General features: G+C 44.2%; 1 protein-coding gene across 1 annotated transcript in view; it reads right to left on the minus strand.

Moving 5' to 3' along the window:
• tle2b (TLE family member 2, transcriptional corepressor b) overlaps positions 1-23532 on the minus strand; it is a 48533-nt gene that overhangs the window by 8084 nt on the left and 16917 nt on the right. Inside the window, exons 4-10 of the mRNA XM_068743354.1 lie at positions 21365-21409; positions 9346-9408; positions 8155-8229; positions 6436-6616; positions 5274-5290; positions 2587-2727; positions 1097-1150 (exon numbers count right to left, since the gene is read on the minus strand). Coding sequence (XP_068599455.1) covers positions 1097-1150; positions 2587-2727; positions 5274-5290; positions 6436-6616; positions 8155-8229; positions 9346-9408; positions 21365-21409 — 576 coding nt within the window. The remainder of the gene's footprint in view (positions 1-1096; positions 1151-2586; positions 2728-5273; positions 5291-6435; positions 6617-8154; positions 8230-9345; positions 9409-21364; positions 21410-23532) is intronic.

The following is a 23532-nucleotide window of genomic DNA, read 5'->3' on the forward strand; positions in this document are numbered from 1 at the left end:
AGTCTTGTTGCTGTGAATGAGGTGTGTGTTATTACACTGTGATTACAGGCTATTTCAATAATTGTCTATTTTTCTTTTAACCACATCAATGTGAATAGTGAGTTGAGTTACATTTTTCCAAGGCTGTCAAAATACTGAAACACAAAAAAAATGAATGAGGAAAAACATCGACCAAACCTGGAAATAAAACACAAAATGGATTTAAAAAAAGAGAGAAAATCTCTTTCAAAAAATACCAATGACAAATAAAACCCGACACAATAGATTGGTCAGGTGATATCCATCCATCCATCCATCCATCCATCCATCTTTTTGTAGGCGAGAGAATGCATATAGTGGCTCAGGTAATATCTAAATTAAATGAATTATATACTTCCCTCACACACGCATGTATGCACACACACACACACACACACACACACACACTTGCACACCGATTGTTAAATTGATCATTAACAGTCAGATGGGCTCATGCAGAGGATGGCCGGCGGTTCCAAGCTGTGGTCAGTACATCTATAGTTATTGCTGTGAGCAACACGGTTTCTGGGTTCATGCTTTATTCATGAGAGGTTTCCAGCGGAGCCAGAGATTCTGTCCGATCAAGCCGACTTGTAACTCGTGGCTTTGTGTAGGAATCAAGCACACAGTATCTTTTATGGGACTATAAAGCTCTAAGACCAGACCATTGCTCTGAGTCGGGGGAGTACACACTCCGTATTTTCCATTTTAGATTTGTAAAGTTGTAAGTTGTAGGTGAAAACTTATGAAGGTAGAACATCGGCTTGCAGAAGAAGCCATGAAGACTTCGTAACTCGACCAGCATTTGGGGAACAATGGCCGTGATGAAACTTTTGACTTGGAGGGCCACATTTCGCCCCTGAGCCTTGAGTATGACGCATGTGTTCTAAGGCGACAAAAACACAATGATTTTTATTTGCTGAAAATATTGAGTAAATTAAAACCTTAAAAGTATAGCTCTCGATTTCTGCCAATGTATCCCTTTAAATCCTTCAGGATTTGTAATGTATTTATATTGACCATTGCCATGCCAGTGAAGAGAGGACAGGAACAACTGATGTACAGACAGGCTACTTACTTCATTGGAGACGTCCACTACGAGATTGTCCTCACTCTTGTCTCCATCACTATCCTGAGAAGAAAAGATAGCAGTTCTTGAATTTTAGTTTGAAAAACGACCGGCTTTTATCCAGTGTTACATTCACCTTTTAATTGTCACACGTCAAGACGCTTGTCTTGGTCATGTGATACGTTACTAAAAAAAAAACTCCTGCAAACTAGAGAAAATGTGGAGACAAGCTGGAAAACATAAAGACCAAGGACCCTGGATTAAAAGACAAGAACGTGGCATTTATGAAAGAAAAAAATGTGAATATGAAGGAGAGAAGCGGTGTTTGAGACCACAACTTCAACAAATGGGTGTGTTAGGGTGAGTAGATATTACTGCAATAATCCTTTAATAGTTATTACAAGTAAATAATAGAAGGTTTAGTGTTACAATTACATTCCTCTTTTTTATTACCCGCCGGTCAACGGAAAAATCGCCCGGCATGAAACCGGTCCGTGTCAGGAAGAAGGTTGGGGGCCGCTGGTATAGAGCAAGACAAACAGATCAATATATCAGTACTAGCACCTGCTCTCAGCTCCTGAGACAGGCAGCCCATGCAGCGTTTAATATATTGATATATCCTCACTGAAGTGGCGCACACACACACACACACACACTGCTCTGTCCTCATCCGTGGTACATTTCTGCTCTTCTTCTCGCTGTCTTTCCTCTCTTTCCATTCTTCTGGGGTGAGAAAGATTGCACTTAGTCACTATGGTGACGGTGCATTAGCGTAATCATGGCTTGATATTCCTAACCAGGCCTATGTCTGCAGAGAGAGAGAGAGAGAGAGAGCGAGAGAGAGAGAGAGATGTGTTATAATCAAAGGATGGATGGATGGAGAGCGAATGGGGAGAAAAGGGAGGAGGTAGATTAGAAGTGAGAGGTGGATTAAAATTGAAAATAAAACTGGGAGACAATAAAATGAGAGGAAAACAAAGAAATGAAGCGACAGTAAAAGAGAAGAGATATAGAAGATATAGAAGAGCAAAAGACAGAGAAAGAGAAGTGGGAGGTGTAATGTTGCCTGACAGACAGAGCGAGAGGAAAAAACACTCAGAAAGCAGAAAGAAAGTGAAGCTTTTGCTCTGACATGGACGGTCGTGGATTCCAGACTGATGGAAGCGGAGGCCGTCTCTCACAGACAGACCTCAGCGGCGCTCAATCGGCCACACACACATTACAGCTATCGCCTATGCCCCCCCCCCTCCAAACTAAACATGACTCAAACTGGCCAGGGGCCCCCCGGACCCCTGAGAGGCCTAGCTTATGTCAGAGGCAACGTCACACTTTACACAACACAAACACTGACAGTGTCACACTTTGGCGTGTTATGGATACGTGCACACCAGCAGCACGCTGGTGGCGTGTTTATAGCTGCGTTGCTGCATCACGTGTCGTCTTTGCATCTTAGGCGCGCTGAATTTTCAGGGTAAAGAACACACAGAAGAAGCACGTACATAAGAGTGCGATGCGAGGGCCTCTTTGTCATCACAGCGCCTCCTCTTTGCCTCAGCTCCTCCCTGGGAGGAGGAGTAGCCCCCTGACGGGCCCTGGCGCTCCTCGGCGGGCTGGCTGTCTGTCGATGACGCCGACTTGCTCTGGAGAGAGACAAGGCAATCAGAAACATGAGCTAAAACCACCGGAGCAAAGACAGGGTGTGAGAGAACGGGTGACGTCGGCGGGAGACGCAGGGACGAGGAGAAACACGCAGAACTTCCTTGCACACCCAGGACTCGTGAAACACGCAGTCCATGATGTGCAGACACACAGACACGCAATCACTCATGCAAATATAGAAAAAAGGCACGCGAGTAAAACAAGCATTAACAGAAAGGTCCACAAAAACACAAACGATAACACACACACACACTCTCATGCACAAAACGAGAACAGCAGACATAAGCACAAGTTAAGACATAGCCACAGACGCACGCAGGACAGCCGATGCAGCTAATTAGCACCCCCCCCACTCGACACACCAGTCCTCATGTAAAATATGACTCTCATTATCGAGCGATAAAGCTGTGCAGGCATATTTACATACAGCCTGGTTGCTCAGCACGCAGAAAAGGCAATCAAAGCTTTGCATTGTGTTTGCGTTGGGGCAGGATTAGGGCCGCTTGTCATTCTCCGGCCCCTCTGTGGTGACCAAACAGCAGGTCACTCAGGAACAACCCCGCGAGGCTTCAAGGAGGAGTTCAGGATGGAGGAGAGCAGAAAACCTCAGTGCAGTTTAAACGTTCCTCCTCTCCTCGCTGTCCCTTTTTTCTCCTCCGTTTAAAATCCCAGCATGTTTTACTGGTACAGAAATGCCGACTGATAGGCATCTCTCCCTCCCTCCCCTCCCCTTCCTTCCTCAATGTCGCAACGCTTGGCTAGTTCAGCACAAGCCTAAACTCATAAGTGAAATATTTTCTTTGTGCTTATCAGCATTGTGTTTAACAATCAAATTATACTGAGGGTTTTTTTAATAGCAGGAGAGGGAGGGCAAAGTTAAGTAAGCAGTGCTCTTAAATCACTTCCATTTTGCATCGACATGCCGAACAAAAGGTTTGCTGGTATTTTTAAACCACATTTCCCGGACTATTTGACTTTCTTTTGTTCTCCTTTGGTCCCTCTCTCTATTTCCCTTTTCAATTTCGCTCTCCGTCTCCCTCCACACCTCCGCTCTGTGTTATCAATAGTTACGCTGATGAAGCCCAGCTGTCCGCTGCAGCCAGTGCAGGAAAGGAGCGTTCACATGGCTTTCATAAAGCAGCCGGAGAGAATAGGATAAATCATCGACGCCCACTGAATTTCAATCAGGTCATTTGCACTGCATTAATTCCCCAGCTGATTAGCAGGGGCTTCCATCTACAGCGACATATAAAATGTGCTGGAACAAAATGATCAGCATCCATTTGTGTGTTGCAATGCATGTTGCATTTAATGACATTTATGAGGGGATTTGTTAGTTCATTTTGTACATTTATTTTAGACACAACTTATGAAATCTGAGTCGCCATCCTGTCACATCTCATCGTCACACTTGATTCTTTTTTCTTTTTCTTTTAGAAACTGCAAATCTGAATTTCTATTACTTAACAGGGACAACCCTTCAGCATCAAGAGCGCTCTCGTCTAGTTTGATGAAATGCAAAACAAATGCATAAAGTGACTTTTATTATAAAAGCATTTGAGGACGACAGTGTTATTTCTCATGTCATCCTGTCACAGACCTCATAGATCCTCATTCTGGGGTTTGAGATATCAGATGTCGACGTGGACGGTCACATCTATCCGATTGCTCGCTGGCAAAACTTGTCTTGAAACTTGTCTTTTTAGATTTAGACTTCCACTCTTCCTCTTTCTTATGTATATTGTGCAATGCAAACCCCAGTCGTGCAAGCACTACCCAGTTTTTGCAGATTCACCAGTTTCCTAATTCAATTAGCCTTGTCAGTCCCAGCAGAGCCATCAGCCGCCACCACCGCCGGTGTCTGTACTCTGCTCAGGGTGACCTCTTTCAATCGCATAAACCTCCCTGAAGAGCACCAAAGACGTTCTATCATATTTAATTATCAGCTATAATCTGCTGTAATAAACAATTAACTTTACTTAATTGTCTTGATGCTATTGATTGACATAGGTTCCCCCCTCTGCGGTCATCATATCTCATTATAAACCCACAGTCTGTACCAAATATTAACTTTCAATAAAACAAAACACATTCTTGTCAAATGGGTTTTGTCCTGTTGATAAAAACTCCGTGTTCCTCTGACGTCGGACATTAACAGGCTTCCTGCATTAACATTGTTTCCGGTACAGACAATAACTGGCGTGTTCCAGAGCGTGTCTGCCTGGACTTTAATCCCTCCACTTGTTCTGTAAATCTCGCAGATTACCAGAACATTTGTGATGCTAATAAACAAGCAGTTGCTTGTTCAACCATTGAGTCGATTTGTCCTTTCCTCCAAATATCAGAGCAATGCCGTGAGCGCCGAGAAGCTCGAAGCTCGAAGCTGATGGCGCCGAGCAGGTATTGTGCTACTCCTGGCCTGAGCTCCAGCAGTAAGCAGCCGTTCCTAGAGACCACTTTGCACACACACACACACACACACACACACACAGACACACACATACACACACACTAGACAATTACTCACCCTACTGGGTGCTCCCTCTGGGATGGGGCAGTGAAAGTTAAGGACAGAGCACAGAACAGAGAAAGAGAAAAGGGAGAGAGATAGGGGGGGGGGGGGGGGGGTACAGGGGAAAGAAAAAAAGAGATATATTTTGACATCAGAGCCAATAATAATAACAGTCCCCCAGGCGGCCAGCTAGGCTAAGCTGTGACAGCTCCTCTAATAAAGATGCAGACCCCCCGATTGTGCCTGCAGTCTCCTCTTTATCTGTCGTTTTCTGTGATCTCTAACCAGACAAAGTCGTCTCACTCATTCTTCTGCGCACACGTAGAAAGGGAATCACACGCTGAAGACAAGCACAAGCTCTCTCACGCAGAGCTTTAACACGCCACCAATAGGAATAAATTGATCTCTCCAGCTCTCTCGCTTTCTACTCTTTTCCACTTTTTTTTTTCTACACAGCACTCCGTTTATTCATGAGAATGTCTCTCTTGGCTTGGAGCCTGAAACAGAGCAGCAAAGATAAGATATTCTATCGGGGTGAATGTGAGTTCGTTTCTTCTGCATTCACTCCGAGCACAATGAACACGTCTGTTCGTATTATGACAGCAATCTAAACAAGGAAGTTCAAATCCAGTCCAAAAGGTGACGCGCAATCCAAATTAAACAAAAGCCTGCCAGCAACGATGAATAGCTGTTGATGATAAAATGATTTGTTTCTAATTTCTTAGCCGCTTTTTCCCTCACCGCTGCTTTGCAGCTATTCTAGGATGTAAAACATGAAATTACAGCTAACATTCAAATGCATGCGTGCACAGTTTATAAAGCAATACATATCTGGTGTGTGTGATGTCTAACGTTTCACTCTGGAGGACTGTGACTCATTTGCATTGAACTTGCTAAGGATCTTCTTCGGTCAGTAGTGTAATTGAATTTAAATGTGGAAAGCTTTGGTGCTCACTGAGCTGAAACAAAAGGCAAAATTGTTGACATTAACAAAACATCTGTAAATGTGATGAAGCTTATTCCATATCACGCACTGTTAACTTTCCAGCCTATTTAATTTGAATGAAGCATTCTATGTCACTACATTCATGTATAAAACATGTTGCTTTATCTATTATTTTTGGTCTTGCCAGACTTTAGAGACAAAATGAGCGAATACAAGTCTGGAGTTCTTTACCTCTGAGATGTTCGGGGTCAAGGTGATTGCGTTCGTCTTTGGAGGCGAGGTGGGTGGAGATTCCCAGGGCTCCAGTCAGCGCAAGAAGCCCTGAGCTTCCCGCAGCCAGAGACAGGCCTGATGGGTGTGGGGTCAGAGGGATGCCAGGGGCGTGGTGAGACAGGTGCTGGAGCTGCTGCTGCTGTGGCCACGGGGAAGACAGGGAGCGGGGGCGGGGGCGCGGGGGGGGGGGGGGGGGGTACAAAGGAGTTTGTTGATTAGGAAACAGGGCATAGAACGGAAAATTATCAGAAGAGAAAAGAAAAGGAAGACAAAAGAGAAAAGGGGGATTTAAATGTGCAATAGGGGAGTTGAGATAGACAGAAGAAAGAGAGGAAGTTAAATAAAATTAAAGCCGTATGGAGAGAGGAAAATAGGATGAAGTCCGATAGGATGTTAAAGAGATTAGTGGATTAAGAGGTGAGAAAGATGGAGACCAAGGGCGAGAAGGGGAAAAGAAGGAAGGGGAGACGGAAATGAAATAATTAGTATACGTATATATGTGTGGATGAACGGGTGAAGAGAGTCAAGAAATGAATGGGATTGCAAAGGGATGAAGCCGGAGATGAACAAGACCAAGCAAAACACAGAGGTTGAAAGAAAAGGTAGAAAATACAGTATATAAATATGGGAGTCAATTGTGGAGAGGAAAAAGAAACTATGGAGACAGTGGGAAGTAGAATTCGATGAGTAAGAGAAAGCGGACAGAAAGCGCAAAGGAGAACAGGAAGAGAGGCTAAATGTGCAGCCGGGAGAGAGCAAAAGATAAAACAATGCACAAAAACAAGGAGAACTGAGGACGGGATTATGGGAAGAGGAAGAGTGATAAAAGATCACAAAAGGAGAGATGAAATCCAGAAGGAAAATGAAAAGAAAGTCAAAGAGAAAGTGGGGAAAAAAAGAGGCCGACGGGGGCCAGCGGAGAGCAGGAAGAGCAGCTACAGATAAAGAGAGGCCGTTATCCTGAAGGGAGCATTACGGTGCGCCTTTGTGTGTTGTTTTGTCAAGCTGCTGTGTTTGACGCACATTCGGCCACACAAACACACAACAAACACACACCTTGGAGATGACAGTGTTTGTAGTGCTGGGAGGAACAAAAGGCCTTAAGTAGACGGTGATGTGATCAGTGTTCACACAAGCCGGGAAGTCCCTCAGGAGCATAATTCATGTGTGCGTGTGTGTGTGTGTGTGTGTGTGTCTATATAGATATAAAGACATACAAGCCTGAGCGTTGCATTTGGCTACACATTAATACCTTCCTCTATAATAATAGCTATTTGTTTAAACTGCCACCGGGGAGCTTTATACGTCTCTCCTCAGCAACAATTAAACTCAGAGCAGCCATTCATTCAATCTTAGTATCCGAAATTGGATGTTATAAAATGGTCCGTTTCAATTGAATAAAAAAAGAATTCGACTTTGCAGTAACGTCTTAATTATCATCAAATTAATATCACTTGAAATCCTGATTAACAATTGATTTGGATAGGCTGGATAAACAACACCTAAAACACAACAGCACGAGTTATTATCCTTAGTAAGTCGTTTGCAGAGTTTCAGATTTTCACAGACGGTGATGGCAGCTTTTATTTGGCTGACTCTCATCAGCGCCAGTCAGACGGAGCCGGAATGTGTGTGTTGGTGTGTGTTGTGTTGTCATGACGAATAGAGGTGACTCACCCCGATAATGGCGTTGAGTTCTGCCATGGTGACCTGTTTGGCCCTCTCCACTGCTTGGACCACCTGTTGCTGATGCTACACACACACACACACACACACACACACATTCAAAGCAGGCAGATTGCACCGTGTCAGTTCTAGTAAATAATGTAAAGTAACACAAAGCTGACCGTAAGGACACAGAAGGAACAGTTACACAACAGCAACAAACTATGCTCGTAAAGGGCGTATAAATATAAAGTGGGCAACCGTTCATTCAAACACAATGCTACCACTGAGAAACAACAGAGATAAGACAAGGACATATAGGCACAGACACACACACACACACACACACACACTGCAGCTTCATGCTCTAATCAGTACCTGTTGACCTTGTATGTGACATTTGATACCACACAAACACAAACAGCTGTTTACACCGACGTGATGAACGCTGCTCTGATTAGGATGCAGCTTTTCTCCCACACTACGAAACTATGATCATTGTGTTTTGAATGAAATATTTGAATTTGTATTCTTCATTTTTGTCACTGTCATTTTTCTTAATCTGACTTTTTGACTCATAATTTCATGGAGCGCGCAAAAGTCATTCTGTCTTAAACCGCATTCACACGTTCGATTTCACGATGAAGCAGATCTGGTATTCAATGAATACACAATTATTGTTGATACATTGATAGATTTGCTGCTTGATTTTCTTATTACATGGGTTGTTATCAGTATGCAAAGTGTTAATTCATACATGTTATTTGTGATAATTAATACTTGTACATGCTTAATTAGAAGGAGAGCATGTTTAACATCTACACCTCGAACACCACGAAATACAGCCTCACAGCGGTGGAGGAAGAACTCAGATCGAGTAAAAGTCGTAATATTATAGTATTGAAATACTACTACTGCTATACTATTAGATCAGGTTGTGGTCATTTGGAAGGGAGCATGCTTCCTCAGTTCTGCACGGGGTCCAGTTATCCGACGCAGGGGTTCTCTTCCCCGAAGGCTATTTATGCCCAACGTTTATGATGGGTAGATTTCCCATCTGTACTAATTTAGTCTCAATTCATGCAAGTTTTTCTAAATCTTTTGTGCACGGATGAAAAAAAGAAAAGAAACCGAGCAGTGCCAATGGAAATCACGAGCACGGTTTTGTGGCGGCGTTCAAGTGTCGCTGGAGTTGACTCTCACCTCTTGAGAGAGGAAAGGGATGATCTGGGCGCAGATGGCACTGAGACGCTTGACGATCTCTGCCTGCGATGGAAAGACGGGGAAATAGAAGAAGAGAGAAAAGGATATATGATATTATTTCACACTGAAATGTGATAATGTGACACAGTAAACAGGGCACGTGTGTGCCTTTCCAGTACATTAAGCTCGCGCTGCATTAAAGCACCTTCGTAATGAGACAGGAGTCCTGTCAGTGACAACTCCATGGGACTGAGAGGAGAAAGATGGAGGAGCGAGAGAGAGAGAGAGAGGAAACAAACAAGAGAAGATGGAAGGATGGAGGCAGCACTCCAGTCATCATCTGGTCTTTTAGCACGATCACTCTCTCATTTAGCTCAACCCACTCATACTCTTCAGTCGTCTGTCTCTCTCTCACTGCAACACACACACAAACACACACAAACATAAGCGTACTCTGTGTGACACACACGCGCGCACACACACACACACACACACACATACTGAACCACTGTGCTGTGTCTAATTCTATCTGTCTGAGTGCCCTCAGCCTCATTTTGTTCTCTTCTTCACTCAGCCGTTGTCTCTCTTTCTACAGCAGCGCTCACACTGAGCCATTATCGCCCTATTCATCCCTCATCTCTGCCGCGCTCACAGTTTCAGCAGCTCTAACATTTATTTTTTTCTATTTTAGTACTTTCTCTCTTCTAATTCATCATCCCTCTTTTCTCATAGCTGCTGTTTTTCTTTTCTTTACACCATATGCTGCTCTTTTTGTGTTGTCGTTGTTGTTGTTGTTCCTTTGGTGTCATACTGCAAGCATATGTTTTTCATTTCTGGCCCTAGAATATGCTGGAGAAAACAAGAGACTGAAGGTAACCTAGCAATGGAGGGCAGTGTAATGAATGACAGGGTTATACACACCCTCATGCAGGCACACACACACACACACACACACACACACTAAACCAGCATGTCAGTCACAGTTGGTATCATCAAGAGTTTGTAAATTGGGATCATCACACACACAGTCATATCACATTATAAATGTGTCGATGTATACGTGTGTGTGTGTGTGTGTGTGTGTGTGTGTGTGTGTGTGCGTCCTGACCACAGACACTAAAATGAGGGATCGATTTCAAAAAAAAAATTCAGTACATTATTCTTATTTCATTTTGACTCAAACGTGCTGCTAGCTTGTCATCTTGACTGAATCTTGATTTCAGCTGGAACTAAAACAAGTGAGACCATTAAAAATTATCATTTTTAAATGTCCCGACGGTCTGAATGTTTTTATCAGGCTCTTTGTACAAATGTACAAATATACAAATATACGACATCAACAGCTATCATTATAATTAAATAAATAAAGTATATTGAGCATAAATGTAGTATCAAAATCAATGTGGCTCCATCCACCTAATCCCAACCTGAATTCAGTGTTTGTGTTTGAGCTCCTCCATTTCTGCCTCCTCACTCTCATGTTGTCAATATTTCAAGCCCCCAAAACATTTAGACGGATATAGGTGGATAGAGAGACCGATAAAGAGCGAGACGGGGCAGGCCAATAACCACCTGAGGGCAGATAGCCTGCCAGATGAAAGCAGCGCATGCGTTCAGTAAAATCTGAGGGTCAACATATTTTCATTTACAGGAGCGAGACTGTCCCAAATCGTTAATCCTTATCCAGCAGATACAGTGAGATGCAGGGATGCAGGACTGTTTCAGAGGTATGTATGAGCTCATCAGACCCCCCCCCCCCCCCCCCACCACCACCACCACCACCACCACACAGAGCAAATGCAAAATGGTTCCTCCTAGTTCTCTTAGGACTCATGGAGTAGATGACCACCTGAAGCAAGAAATAGACCGGAACGTTTTGTAGACTGGGTAAACTAGAAATGATATTAATTATCTTAACATTAACTAAGAACAATGACAGCGACCAGGCGGAGGGGGGGGGAGAGTGAATCTCACTGGGAGTTCCCTCCAAGTGAATAGCAGCTATCTGACTGTTCAGATAAACACATAGCGTCTCTAGGGAGAGGGGGCTTTTATTGTTCTGACATACCCTGTCGGCATTTTCTTTCAAACGCTTGGAATAACAAGGTGTTTAACTGGGACGTGGCTGAGATGCAGACAGATAGATGGACCTACAGAGCCTGAACTGCGTCGGAGCCGAACCCACTTCCCTGTGAAAGATCAACATTGTGTTTGCTCTCCCACAATCATGGCGAGCAGCAGTGACCACGTCAGCGTGGCCAATAAAGCTCGGTGAATTTGAATGTGATGAGGACGGGGGGGTTGAGGTTTGGCACAGGAGGAAGGAGATGGTGCCCAGTGGGCTTGGACTCTGCCAGCTGTGCCAGCCTCTGAGTCCTGCTACGGGAGAGTGTGCCAGCTTTGGGGGGGGGGGCTCTGGAGATGAATGGGGGGGATGATACCCCAATTCTCTACTCACTCGAATTACTCTCAACAGAAGCCTCTTTCAGCTGTAGTAACACCTCGCTCTCGCGTGAATGGTGGCAGGTTTGGAAACTGGATGCGGCTGATAGAAGGCGATGCACGATGCTGACAAGGGACAGGAAGCTCACACTCCTCATGACTGCTGGTTGGTGGTATATGCGACCCTTTTTTTTTAGGTATTCATTCACTAAGGGCAATGAAAGAATTGCCCTTAGTGAATGAATACCTAAAAAAAATACAAACATGTTTGTGAAATGTATTTAAAGGGAGTGCGTACGCGTTGCAAGTCCAGCAGCCTGCAGGAGCTGTGTGTCCAATGATTTACTTCTTCACGTAGCCATCCTAAACATTCAATATGAGCTTATAAAATATGCGGAACATCAATTCAAGAGTCAATAGTATATATTTTAAATAAGCAAAGAAATGCAAACTCTTATTTTTCCAGTGAATGCATCACTTTTCAACTCTGGGATTTGAATCCGCGCCAACGTGCAGAGAAGCATCACACACCTGCACACGGGCTGCGATATACAGCAAAGGTAAGCCGTGATGGCTCTGTGTGTGTTTATTGTTGCTGTTCTGACCGACAAAACGTTTCAGCAGCGCTGATTTACTGGACATGAGCCATTGGTGTGTGTTGGAACAGTTTTCACCAGCGGTGCAGCGTGCTACATGTCTATGTTGCTCAATTGTTAGCATGCGCCTACATGGCAGATGAGGCATCTCACCAGCATCCATGCAGCATATAAACACACACACACACACACACACAGACACACACACACACACACACTTCTTGTGCTTCTAACTAGACTTCACTCCACTCTGTGAAAAGTTGAAGGTAAACATTTGCAAGCAAAGATGCACTAATCACTGATTGGGGATCCAGGCTCAGAGTTTGCTCTCTTTTATTCTTCACTCCTCTTTCTCTCCATCCTGCTGGTTCCTTTTTTTTTTTAACTAAGAATTTCTCTCTTTTCTTCTCCCCTCTCTCCCCCTGCTCTGTTGTCCTTTACTACACTTGGCTATGCTCTTTTCCTCTCCTTCTGATCCCCTTTCATTCCCTTTTCCTTTTTGCTCTACCTCTCTGCCCCGCTTCTCTTGTAGATTCCCTCTTTCTTTTCCTGCTCAGTGTTATTCTCTCTCTCGCTCTTGTTTTTTCCTCTGGGCTCTGTGCCAGCTCCTCTTCTCTGGCACTAAGCCAATCCCTCTCCTCCTCCTCCTCCTGCCCTCCCTCCCCGCCTTCCTCTATCCGTGTTGCCTCTGATTGATGGCCCCTCTATTCTGGAAGGAGAGGAAGGGAAAAAGAGAAACAGGGAGGGAGGGGCAGAGAAAGGGCAAAAACACACACTATTGTTGAAATGGACACACATCAAACACACACTCCTACTAACAAACAAAAACAAAACAAAAAGGTAAACACACATGTGCACATGCACTCTCAGCATTGTGCACTACACAAATACACATGCAAAAAAAAACAAAAAACACACACACCACAAAGGACAAATAAACCAATGCAAACAGAGCAGGAGGGAGCACACATACAAAGAGCAGTGTGCAGAGCCTCTCAGCACACACACACACACACACCTACACACACACAGACACACACGCACACACACACACACACACACACACACACACACATTTGGGGCCTGACCATTCAAACTTTTGGAAACGGTCTCCAGAGTGTAATTGTTTGACAACCGTTACCATGTAAACAGGCAAATTGCAGCTCTTCTGAAAACGATGACGTCACAACCCTGCTTTGCACACGTCTGTTACATTTCAACCTGATAGGCTTTGGTGATCAGACCACAATAACAATAACAACAACACAAGTAAACGGTGAACTGCCTGGTTTGGTTTGGTCTGCAGACTTTGTTGATGCTCCTCCGATGTATGAACATATTCAGTGTTCAACCTGACAGGGCACACAGGGATACTACCGTGCTGTCAGTCACTTCTGCAGAGCCCTGTGTACTTCTGCAGAGTCCTGTGTACTTCTGCAAAACCCTGTGTACTTCTGCAGAGCCCAGTGTTCGTCTGCAGAGCCCCGTGTACTGCAGAGCCCTGTGTACTGCAGAGCCCTGTGTACTTCTGCAGAGCCCTGTGTACTTCTGCAGAGTCCTGTGTACTTCTGCAGAATCCTGTGTACTTCTGCAGAGCCCCGTGTACTTCTGCAGAGCCCCGTGTACTTCTGCAGAGTCCCGTGTACTTCTGCAGAATCCTGTGTACTTCTGCAGAGCCCTGTGTACTTGCATGAATACAGTTGTTGAAGACACAAAGGTAATCCTTTTTCAACCATTTTCAATGAAAACATTGTACTTGTTAGCATTGACAGAATGTGCATCGCACCAGCCACAAGGCAACGGTGTGCAAAGCTGGCTGCAGAACGTGCATGCATGCACACGCGCGCGCACACACACCTACACACACTCACTCCCCACTGGAACATCTGATGTTACCCCAAACTAACACTCTTATGTATAGTTCTTATGGTGTCCTAAATATCCTGGTGACTGCAGATAAAGTATGCATGACCGAAAAAACAAACTGACCCAAAAAACCAAACCCGACCCAAAACATCTTTGTTGATAACTGATTCAAAAAGCTTCAAGGATAAAAGGGCTCAGAGGAGTCTCCAGTAACCGATAGATAGAAAGAGATAGTCTATGAATTCAGCTGCAGTGACTTTCCCTGGTGGAAACCACCTCTCCTCGCTCCTGCAAATCTGACGATGCACTTTTACCAGTCTGAAACCTCGCACGCAAACGTGCACAAATGAGCATGCAGAATAGCAACTATGAACTTGAAAGAAGCCCTGTGACGGAGCGATTCAGTTCCAAGAGCGTAACGGTGCGAGGACTGCTTGCTTGACCCTCGGTCCACGTTGGTAAATGCAAAACACTTGCTTTCGTATGCTAACAGTGAAACTGACCATTGAGACGTTAGAGGCTGGGACTCATCTTCCCTTCTCATTGGTCCTGTGAAGTCTGATCAACATCAGTCAAAGTCATGCTGTTGCCAGAGTGCATGACCTAAGTGGATGCTTAGTAAGAGGCATGTGGTTTTGTGTGCATGCACAAGTTTTTAATTTGAGTTTGGAGGCTAATTTAATTTCATAGTTCCACCCTTTGCAAAAGCAAGTAATGGAGCTGGGAGGCAGAGGAAGTCTAACTCGTCGTCCACAATATTCACAATGTGTTAGCCTCATGGTGGCTGAGATCCTCACAGCAAGACAATACATTCATTTCAAGACAATTACATGTCCTTAACTGAACATTTGCTTCTCCTGACTTGAATCACAGTAATAAGTACAGATCACTCCATTGACACAACACGAACAGTGAGTGTCAAAGCCATGACGGCTAAAGAACCGGCTCTCTAGGAATTCACTTAATCCATTTCGTTCTCATTTCATCTTTATCTTGTTTCCCCTCCATCATCTTTTCTTATCTCAACATATTTTCTTTCATTCCTGAAGGGCTATATCACACTCTACCCTGCGCTACGCCTCATTATTTCACAAATGAACTCTGCTATACATGCATGCGCAGGCATTCACAGCATGAAAGGGCAGGGGCACACAAACAGAGCACGAGCACGTGCAAAAAGCGTTGGCCTACACTCACACACACATACCAGAGGACGCGTATCACACACACAAAGTCATTTGACCTCGCTGATGCGTGTACTATTTGAGCCACATGGGCAGACTGATCCTAATCCAGCCCTTTAGATAAAATCAGTTTAAAAAAGAAAAAAAAAACACGAGAAACCTCAAACCACAACGGTGGGATTATTGACTGGCTGGGAAGAGGAAATGACAGCAGAGAAAGGATGAGGCGGCAGGGATGGAAAGAATGAGAAAAAGGGGAAAGGGAGAGGAGCTCAATCCGATTATGAGCCAAAGCGGCGAGCCGAAAGTGAAGGCATCCCTCTTTTGCACACTTTCCTTGAGTTTTTATTCACTTGCTCCCAGATGAAATGTGGATTTGGGTCATAACTTTAACCAAATAGAAATAAACAGAGCCAGTGCCTGCTCACTCACGCACACACCACATGGCGCACACGCACATAAGGCTAGACTCAGGCTAATGAGGTGTGGGGGGAGCGGGGGGATGAGCTCAGAGACACACAAACTATTTTTACAACACAAACACACAAACATTCTCTCATGTGATCTTCCTCTCATGCTTGTTTGTTCTCGGACTCTTCCTCATTCCCCCCCTCCGCTTTTTATTCAGGTTATTTCTCCACTCAGTTTGCAGTCTTCTCCCTTTACCCTCTCCAACCTCGACTCCCCCCCTTTCATTATGGGAGTCCTAAAAACGACAGCGATGTCAGCGATGGTTGGTACATAACGTGAACATTCATGTAACAGCACTGCAAAGAAAGACTGGGATTGTCACTCTTTCCTCTCTCTCTCTCTCGCACACACACACACACACACACACACTGAGCCTCATATCTGTGGTGGTGAAATGAAAGGAAAGAGCAGGAAGGAAGGACAGCCAGCTGCTTCATCTGTCCTGAGGAGTCCACAGGGGAAGCAGTCTGGCTGCTGAGCATCCTGACTAGCAAACGCAGCTTCCTGTAATCTCCTGCTTGGTGTGTGAGCCGCGCCGTCTCTCTATCTAGTCCTCTGATGCAGGATGTAAAACCGATCCTTAGAACACAGACGTTGTGTGTTTTAGTGGAGAAAGAATGAGATAACGCGAGAGATATTCTGATAAGGGATTGGCTTTATTGTTATTCAATCTTTTTCTGATTAGCAGCATCTGTGTGGCGTTTTTTAGAATGTGTTTTATTCTAGAGTGGATTGTGCATCATCTCTTAGGATATTGGTTGTTTAATAAAGTATACACTTTTTATATTATAATATACACACTTAGAGGTTGTACAATATATGCATAATTAAAATGAGTTAATATTAAGTCATCTAAATTGGAGGATTTAACAGTGACTTTATGCATTATACGGTGATGCTTAAGGATGATAATAAAGGAATATTAAAACATTAGTGAGGTGTGATTTTTTTTAATACCCTGCAGTTACCTTTACAGGTCAAATTAAGACACTAAAATGATGTGTTTATTTCTGCTGTGCCTTGTTGTGTCCGTGTTAGGAACAGGTATCCAGTCTGCCAGTGAAATACTGCCTCTGTCGCCTCCCCTCTGGTTTTAGGGGTCTACTTAGGGACACTAACCAAACAAAGAAATAACGCACCACCCTACTGCTAAAATCACAAGCAAGTCACATTCACATTTCTCTGCAAGGAACAAGACGTGTTTCTATTTACAGCTACAAGGTCATTTCAGCGCGCAAGGCCAGAGGGCAAAATAACGTGCAGCATGCCTGCAGCTGTAAAACTGCTGTCTGTTTTCTGCCTGAAATCCTTCAGTGTCACTGTAAAAAGAAAATGCCAGCCTTGGAGGCAGCAACGCATTACTCCGGATATAATCACGTTTGATTGCACGCCTTGGACCGGGTTTGACTATCCTCCTTTCTGTCCCACAATACAACTGTTATAGACCGGAAGGATTCAGAGCAGGATTTTAGACCTGTAAAAGGATACACAGAGCCCGATGCGACCCAAAAAAGAATGTTAAGCTGCTGCTGAGTAAGGCTGTGTACACAGAGCCGTTCTCAGCAGCACTGTGCTTTGTTTAATGGCCCTTTGATGTTAGCTGCTGATGGGATATTTCATTCACTTCCTGCCTTGCATGCTTTCATACTTTCCCAGGCTGCGCTCGAGTCACAAGCTCTGGTGGGACACGAGTTCTACAAAGCGTCTATTCTTCTTCACCTCCCACCATCAGTGTGCTGTCCTGCAGCAGAATCAGCTCGGAACACAAATCTGCTTCATTCAGCACACAACAACAACAACAACAACAACAACACACGTACAGCCCAGCAGCACAACGGCGAGCTGCCCTTTGCCGTCCCCTGGGAGTCCACCATGCTGAAGGATGCGTGCGCTGTGCATCTGCACATAGTGAGGGGATGCAGGTGATATCTCTCTCTGCACCACAATTGTTGCGCTTCAATGAACACAGAATGCCCACAGACAGAAGTGTAAAGCCCCCGCAGCCTCCCTCGCCCCTCCGGGGTATGCAGCAAGTACATGCATGATGTTATAAGAGAGCGAACCAACAGAGGCGATGATGGCGTGAGTGTGTGTGTGTGTGTGTGTGTGTGTGTGTGTGTGCTTGAACGTGTGCTTCGATGAACCCATACAGCTTAGTGAAGGAGAAGGACGGGCTACATTATCTATTCCATCGGTTCATATAGTTCAGATGCAATCATCTGAGGAAGACAAGAAGAAGAAGAAGAGAGGAAGGTGTTCATTGAAAGATAGATGGGTTAGGAGGGGGGGGAGGGGGGGGGGGGCAGGAAAGCATAAGAGGACTGTTACAGCTCAATTAACGCCGGGACATGAGATGGGCCTGCCGCTGATAATGACAGAGCGTGTGCTATGGAGAGAGGGGAGAGCTGTGACCTCAACAGGATGTAAGGAGGAAGCTGGGGGGGGGGGGGGGGGGGGGGGGGCAAAGGAGGTGGAGGAAATAAGAGCAATACTGTTAAATCTATTCATGATTCATTATTACTCACTGCGGCTCAAAGGCCCCCCCCGCCCCCCCCCTCCCTTGATCTCTGTCTCTCTCTCTCCCCCTATCTCTGTCTTCTTCCCAACTCGCCCTCACTCTTTTCTTTCTCTTTCCAGCGCTTTTCTTTTCTTGGCTCAATATAAAAATCTCTGTCTGTTCTCCGCAGTCTGTATCCGTCTCTTCTGAGGCCACATCCTTCCTGTATGTCTTCTCTTCTCTTTCATCCGTTCAATTAATCTCTGTCCCTTCACATTTTTCCAGCATTAGCTGTCTTTGCCATCTCTTGCTTTCCTTTTTTTCCCATTTCTCTTTCTCCCTTACTCCTCATTCGTATTTCTCCTCTTCTTGCAGTCTCTAATATCTCCCAATCTTACTTATGATCCTACTTTTTCTAACTGTCCCCACTCACTTCTCCAGCATCCTTTCTAAATAGATCGACTATATAACCTCTCCTTTTGTGTTTCATCCTCATCCACTCTTTTTCTCCTGCACTACTTGTTCTATCTCCATCAGTCTGCTTTTGATATCCCTCTTTTACAGCTTTCCATCTCGTCACATTTCACCACTCTCTTTCTCTCCTTGTTATTTTGTCTATTTCCACCTATGTTTCCTTCCTGAACTAATGCTTTAAGTACTCGTTTACAATAGGCGTTATATTTCTCTGCTACTACTACTCCTACTACTACTACTACTACACATCCACCACCTTTTACATCTCCCTTGACTTTCTTTCAGAATGAATTCCCATTTGTTCTTTTTCTCGCATTACACTAATATATTTATATATAATCTACCTTTTGTCTTGTCAGTTCTAGTGAAGTACTGACACAGTACTTCACTACTTTCTTTCATTACCCTGATTTGTCAGTGGCGTTTCCTTGGTCTCCCTCTGTCTTCTTGTTCACCTTTCCTTCCCCGGCCTTCTCCCCCCCATTTCTCAGAGGTGCTGCCAGCTCTCGAGTTAATTTCTTACTTTTGGCGGTAAGAGCTGACAGTCCAGTTCTGACTCGCTTTGTTGCCAACCATCTCGCTCGCTCTCTCTCAGTTCTGTCCTTATGACTCTCTTCCCATTTTATCATTGCTCTTAATCTACCCTCTCTTCCTGCTTCTAATCTATCCCGTGTTCATTTATCTCCTTGTAATTTAAATAAAACAGCTTTGCATGTATTTGGCCTGCTGCTTTAGTTCAATGAAATTTAAACAATTGTCTTTAGCAGTTTTTGTCATCTGCAAAAAAACAAATGGTCATGTTTAAACTAAGCCAATGAATAACAATAAAGGAGTCATATTTTACAGTTCCTCCCATATCCTATTTCCCAGTGAAATATATTTAGTATTTCAAAAGCATTTTTCTCCTTTTTTGTTTTTGGAATAGGGATGTGTATTGCAAGAATATGGAGATATGATGTGTCAAAGATACAGGGGTTGTGATTGAATATATTCTGCTATATCGTGACACGGTAAACAAGGGGGAATGTTTCACGGGCCTTTTGTTCTTTGTGGTTATTTATTTTCTCTTTTTGAGCAGCAGAGTCAAATGGCTGAATATATATTCCAACAGTTCAATCTGGCAGTGGGGTGTTAAAACACAAAATGAAACAGTGTCTTTGTCAATTAACTATTAAAGTGCAGTGTTTTTTTGATCATCAGTATACTTTAGTGATGATCAAAAACACTGCACTGACATATGCAAAATATAATATCTCAGTATTAAATATTTCACAGGCTGTTTTGAGTTTTCTTTTCCTATATGGCTGATTGTGAAAAAGCCCAGTCCAAAATAAGGGAAATGTTAATTATCATTGATAAATTAATTCACTAAAACATTTTTTAGGCTCCAGCGACATCCGTGGCCCGTAAGGCGGATAAAGCGTAAATGAATATTAGTCGATGAATGAAAAACTGTTTATATTTGCACACAAGTCTAGGCCACTTATACTGGACATAAGTATTTGGACAGACACCTACTGTTTGATGTCTCCGTGGTTTAATTAGCAAGCTTGAGGAATGGCACAATAATAAGGTTAAAGTGCAGGGGCTTTCATCCGAGGGAATTCTCAGGGCTTCTCTAAGTGCATCCGCCAAGCTCACTGGTTATGCATGTCAGAGTCCACAGCATAGACTGCGGGAACATGACAGATAACTTCAGACAGGGGGGGGGGGGGGGGGAGGCAGTCACCTCCAGGAAGATGCCATTTAACAGTGTAATGACACTGTCAATCTAATAGAGGTCTGTCAACACAGAGGAACGGATCTCACGTCTGCTATCCGACTGCCTGTCTATACATCAGTCATTTTTCTTTGACTGTCTCTCTCTCTCTCTCTCTGCCAAACTTCGAGCGACCTTCTTCCACTGATTCCACCGGAATTCGGTCTTCACGTCATTTAGAAGAACTTGTTGGTTGATTTCGCTCGCCAATCTCCTCCATCCGACACTGTAGATCAACCTTCGCTTTGTTGAAAGCTGCTGTCACCTAACCCTCAGGTTGTCGCCAGCAGTTCTGCAAAACCTAAACGTTATTCCAGAATCTTTGCATCATTGCCTCCTCTCACACAGCCATCACTAGCAAGGCTTTATAATCAAGCGCAGAGCAGAGAACTCACACAAATGCATAGTCAGTGTGAGCTACAATAATTGTGCACAACACACATTCTTGCTCTTTAACTTGATTCCTGCAGCTCGTGTTTGTCGCCCGTGCAGAGGCGAATGCCAGAGTGCTGTGGCAACATGTTGTAGCTTCGTAATGGCTGCAAAATGCAATACTGTACATAAAAGAGGTTAGGGACGAGAATCCATGTAGCGCGAACCCTCCCACACAGGATGGCACAATGGCACGCAACGTTTGTGTGCGTGGAATAACACACTCACCCTCCCACTCAATAAATGCATCTGTCACACACCGGGAGCACAAAGCAAAGCACCGAGTCGTCTTCCTCACCTGTTTGTGCATCTCAATGTTGAGACCGTAGGACATTTCATAGTACTGTGGAGACAAACAGAGCATCGTTAGCATTTTACACACCGAAGATCTCTTCCAACAACTCCCATTGAGCATCTGTTGCTCAGTGAGGCTGCATATGCTGCTGTTTGCCAGTGTGGTTTCAATGAAAGCAAAAGAGGACAGAAAAAAAGGGGGGGGGAGGGAGTGTTTGTACTGGCTACAGAAAGCAGATTTTTACTCCAGAGTGAGGACGTTACTGGAATGTAAGGACAGTTTTGTTGGTCTTCACGAGTTTTAAAAGGACTGACGGGTTCATGGCACCAGGTTTAAATGGTTGCCATGAAATTGTGTTTAGGCTGGCGAGTGTTCCGGGTTAATGGGCCCGTCTGTAATGGTAGGGGGCTCGGGAATGCGTGGCATCACGTGCGTGCGACTTGCTAAATTCTTTGCTCTCCCTCCTTTTTTGCGTGCACACATCAGCAAAGTGCGCTAATGGCGCTGGCGGTGAGCAGCAGACAGCGAGGATCCGTCATGGTGACAAAGGCAGCCCCTGCTGCCGCGTGAGCAACGCGTTGACCGATGAGAGCAAGGCTCTCTCTCGCTCTCTTTGTGTTCTCGTCCTCATTTCTGCTCCATTGCTGTCTTCTCTCTCTACATTTACGATCCACCTCGTCCAGCCCCGCCCCCCCCCCCATCACGTCTATCTGTATCCTTCAGAGGCTGTCAGTCCATCTTTCCATCACCCCTCCACCCCTCTCGAGTTATCAGCCTCCTCTTCCTAGCTGTCAGATGTTCTTTCACTCTCCATTTCAGTCTCTCTATTTCCTGTCTCGTTTTGCTCGCTCGCTGTCTTTGTCTGTTTCTTTCCATGCATGGACCTCTCGATCTAAATTCAAACGTGTTTTGCTGACATGCTACTTTGTCGGGCCACCATCTTCAAGGTTGAAATCAAAATCAGAAAAAAAATTCACTGAAAACAGGAAAATATTTATATACGACACACTCTTCACTGCACGATATATACGATATACGCTACACACATTATGCTACGCATCAAACAGGGCAATCAATTAATAAGTGTAAAGTAAGCATAAAAAAATGAATATATATATATATATAAGAATGTATCAGGATTTTCCCTGACTCTGCGACACTGGAGTATTTTTCTGCTTCATTGTCAGTGTACAAATTACACCTGGATTTATATACAGATTATTAATTTAAATAATCTATCTATCTATCTATCTATCCATCCATCCTTGCTTTTATTGCATGATCATCCTCCACTGTCACGCTCTCTCTGTTACCCTTCTCCTCTATTCTCCTCTTCTGGAAACACTTTTTGTGTCCTGTTGTCTCCTCTTCCCTCTGTCTATTTCTTTCTCCCTTTTAACTCCCTCGGTTTTAATGTATTTGCTGCATCACTTTAGTCTCTATAGCCTTTACACTCTGTTTCCCGCTCACATTGTTTCTCCTTCAGAATCACTTCGTCAATCACGCTTCTTTTTTTGCGTTCCGTTTCTATTTCATTCTATCCATTTTCTGTCTCAATTTGTATATTTGCTCTCTCATCCATTTCAAGTGCTATATTTTCTCCTTTCTCGCCCCCCTCATCTCTGCAATGTGTTTCTTCTTTTATACTAATTTCATGGACACGGACACACACACACACACACACACACGCACACACAAATATATGTTGTGTTCTCAGCTGCCTCTCTTCCAACCCTCTCAACATGGAAGATACGTGACACCTGGTCTTTGTCCCTCCCCGTCTCCCTCTACCTCTCATCAGCCTCTCTCGTCACTTCTCCATCATTACATCTTTTTAACTCGATTTCTGTCTTTCGTGTCTCATTAATTCTCCCTCCATCTCTCCTATTGGCCTCTTCACTACTGTCATTACTCTCCATTTCTGTTTTCCCATCCCGTCCCTTCCTAATAACTTCTTTTCATTTCATTTATTCCACTAGGCTAAAACAGCCGAGCGACCCCATAGAGGGACGATGCATTTGAACCTTGCAAAGAACAACGTAAGGTTACTTCAGCTTCAGGAAAATCTCGGCAGGCAGCATTCAAAATGTGATTCATGCCAATGCATTCAACAGGCATTAAGAGGAGGACATTTTTATCTCTCAGTTTCTTGAAAACAAAGTGAAAAGTCA

The sequence above is a fragment of the Brachionichthys hirsutus genome, chromosome 9 (assembly GCF_040956055.1).
Source record: "Brachionichthys hirsutus isolate HB-005 chromosome 9, CSIRO-AGI_Bhir_v1, whole genome shotgun sequence".
NCBI lineage: Eukaryota > Metazoa > Chordata > Actinopteri > Lophiiformes > Brachionichthyidae > Brachionichthys > Brachionichthys hirsutus.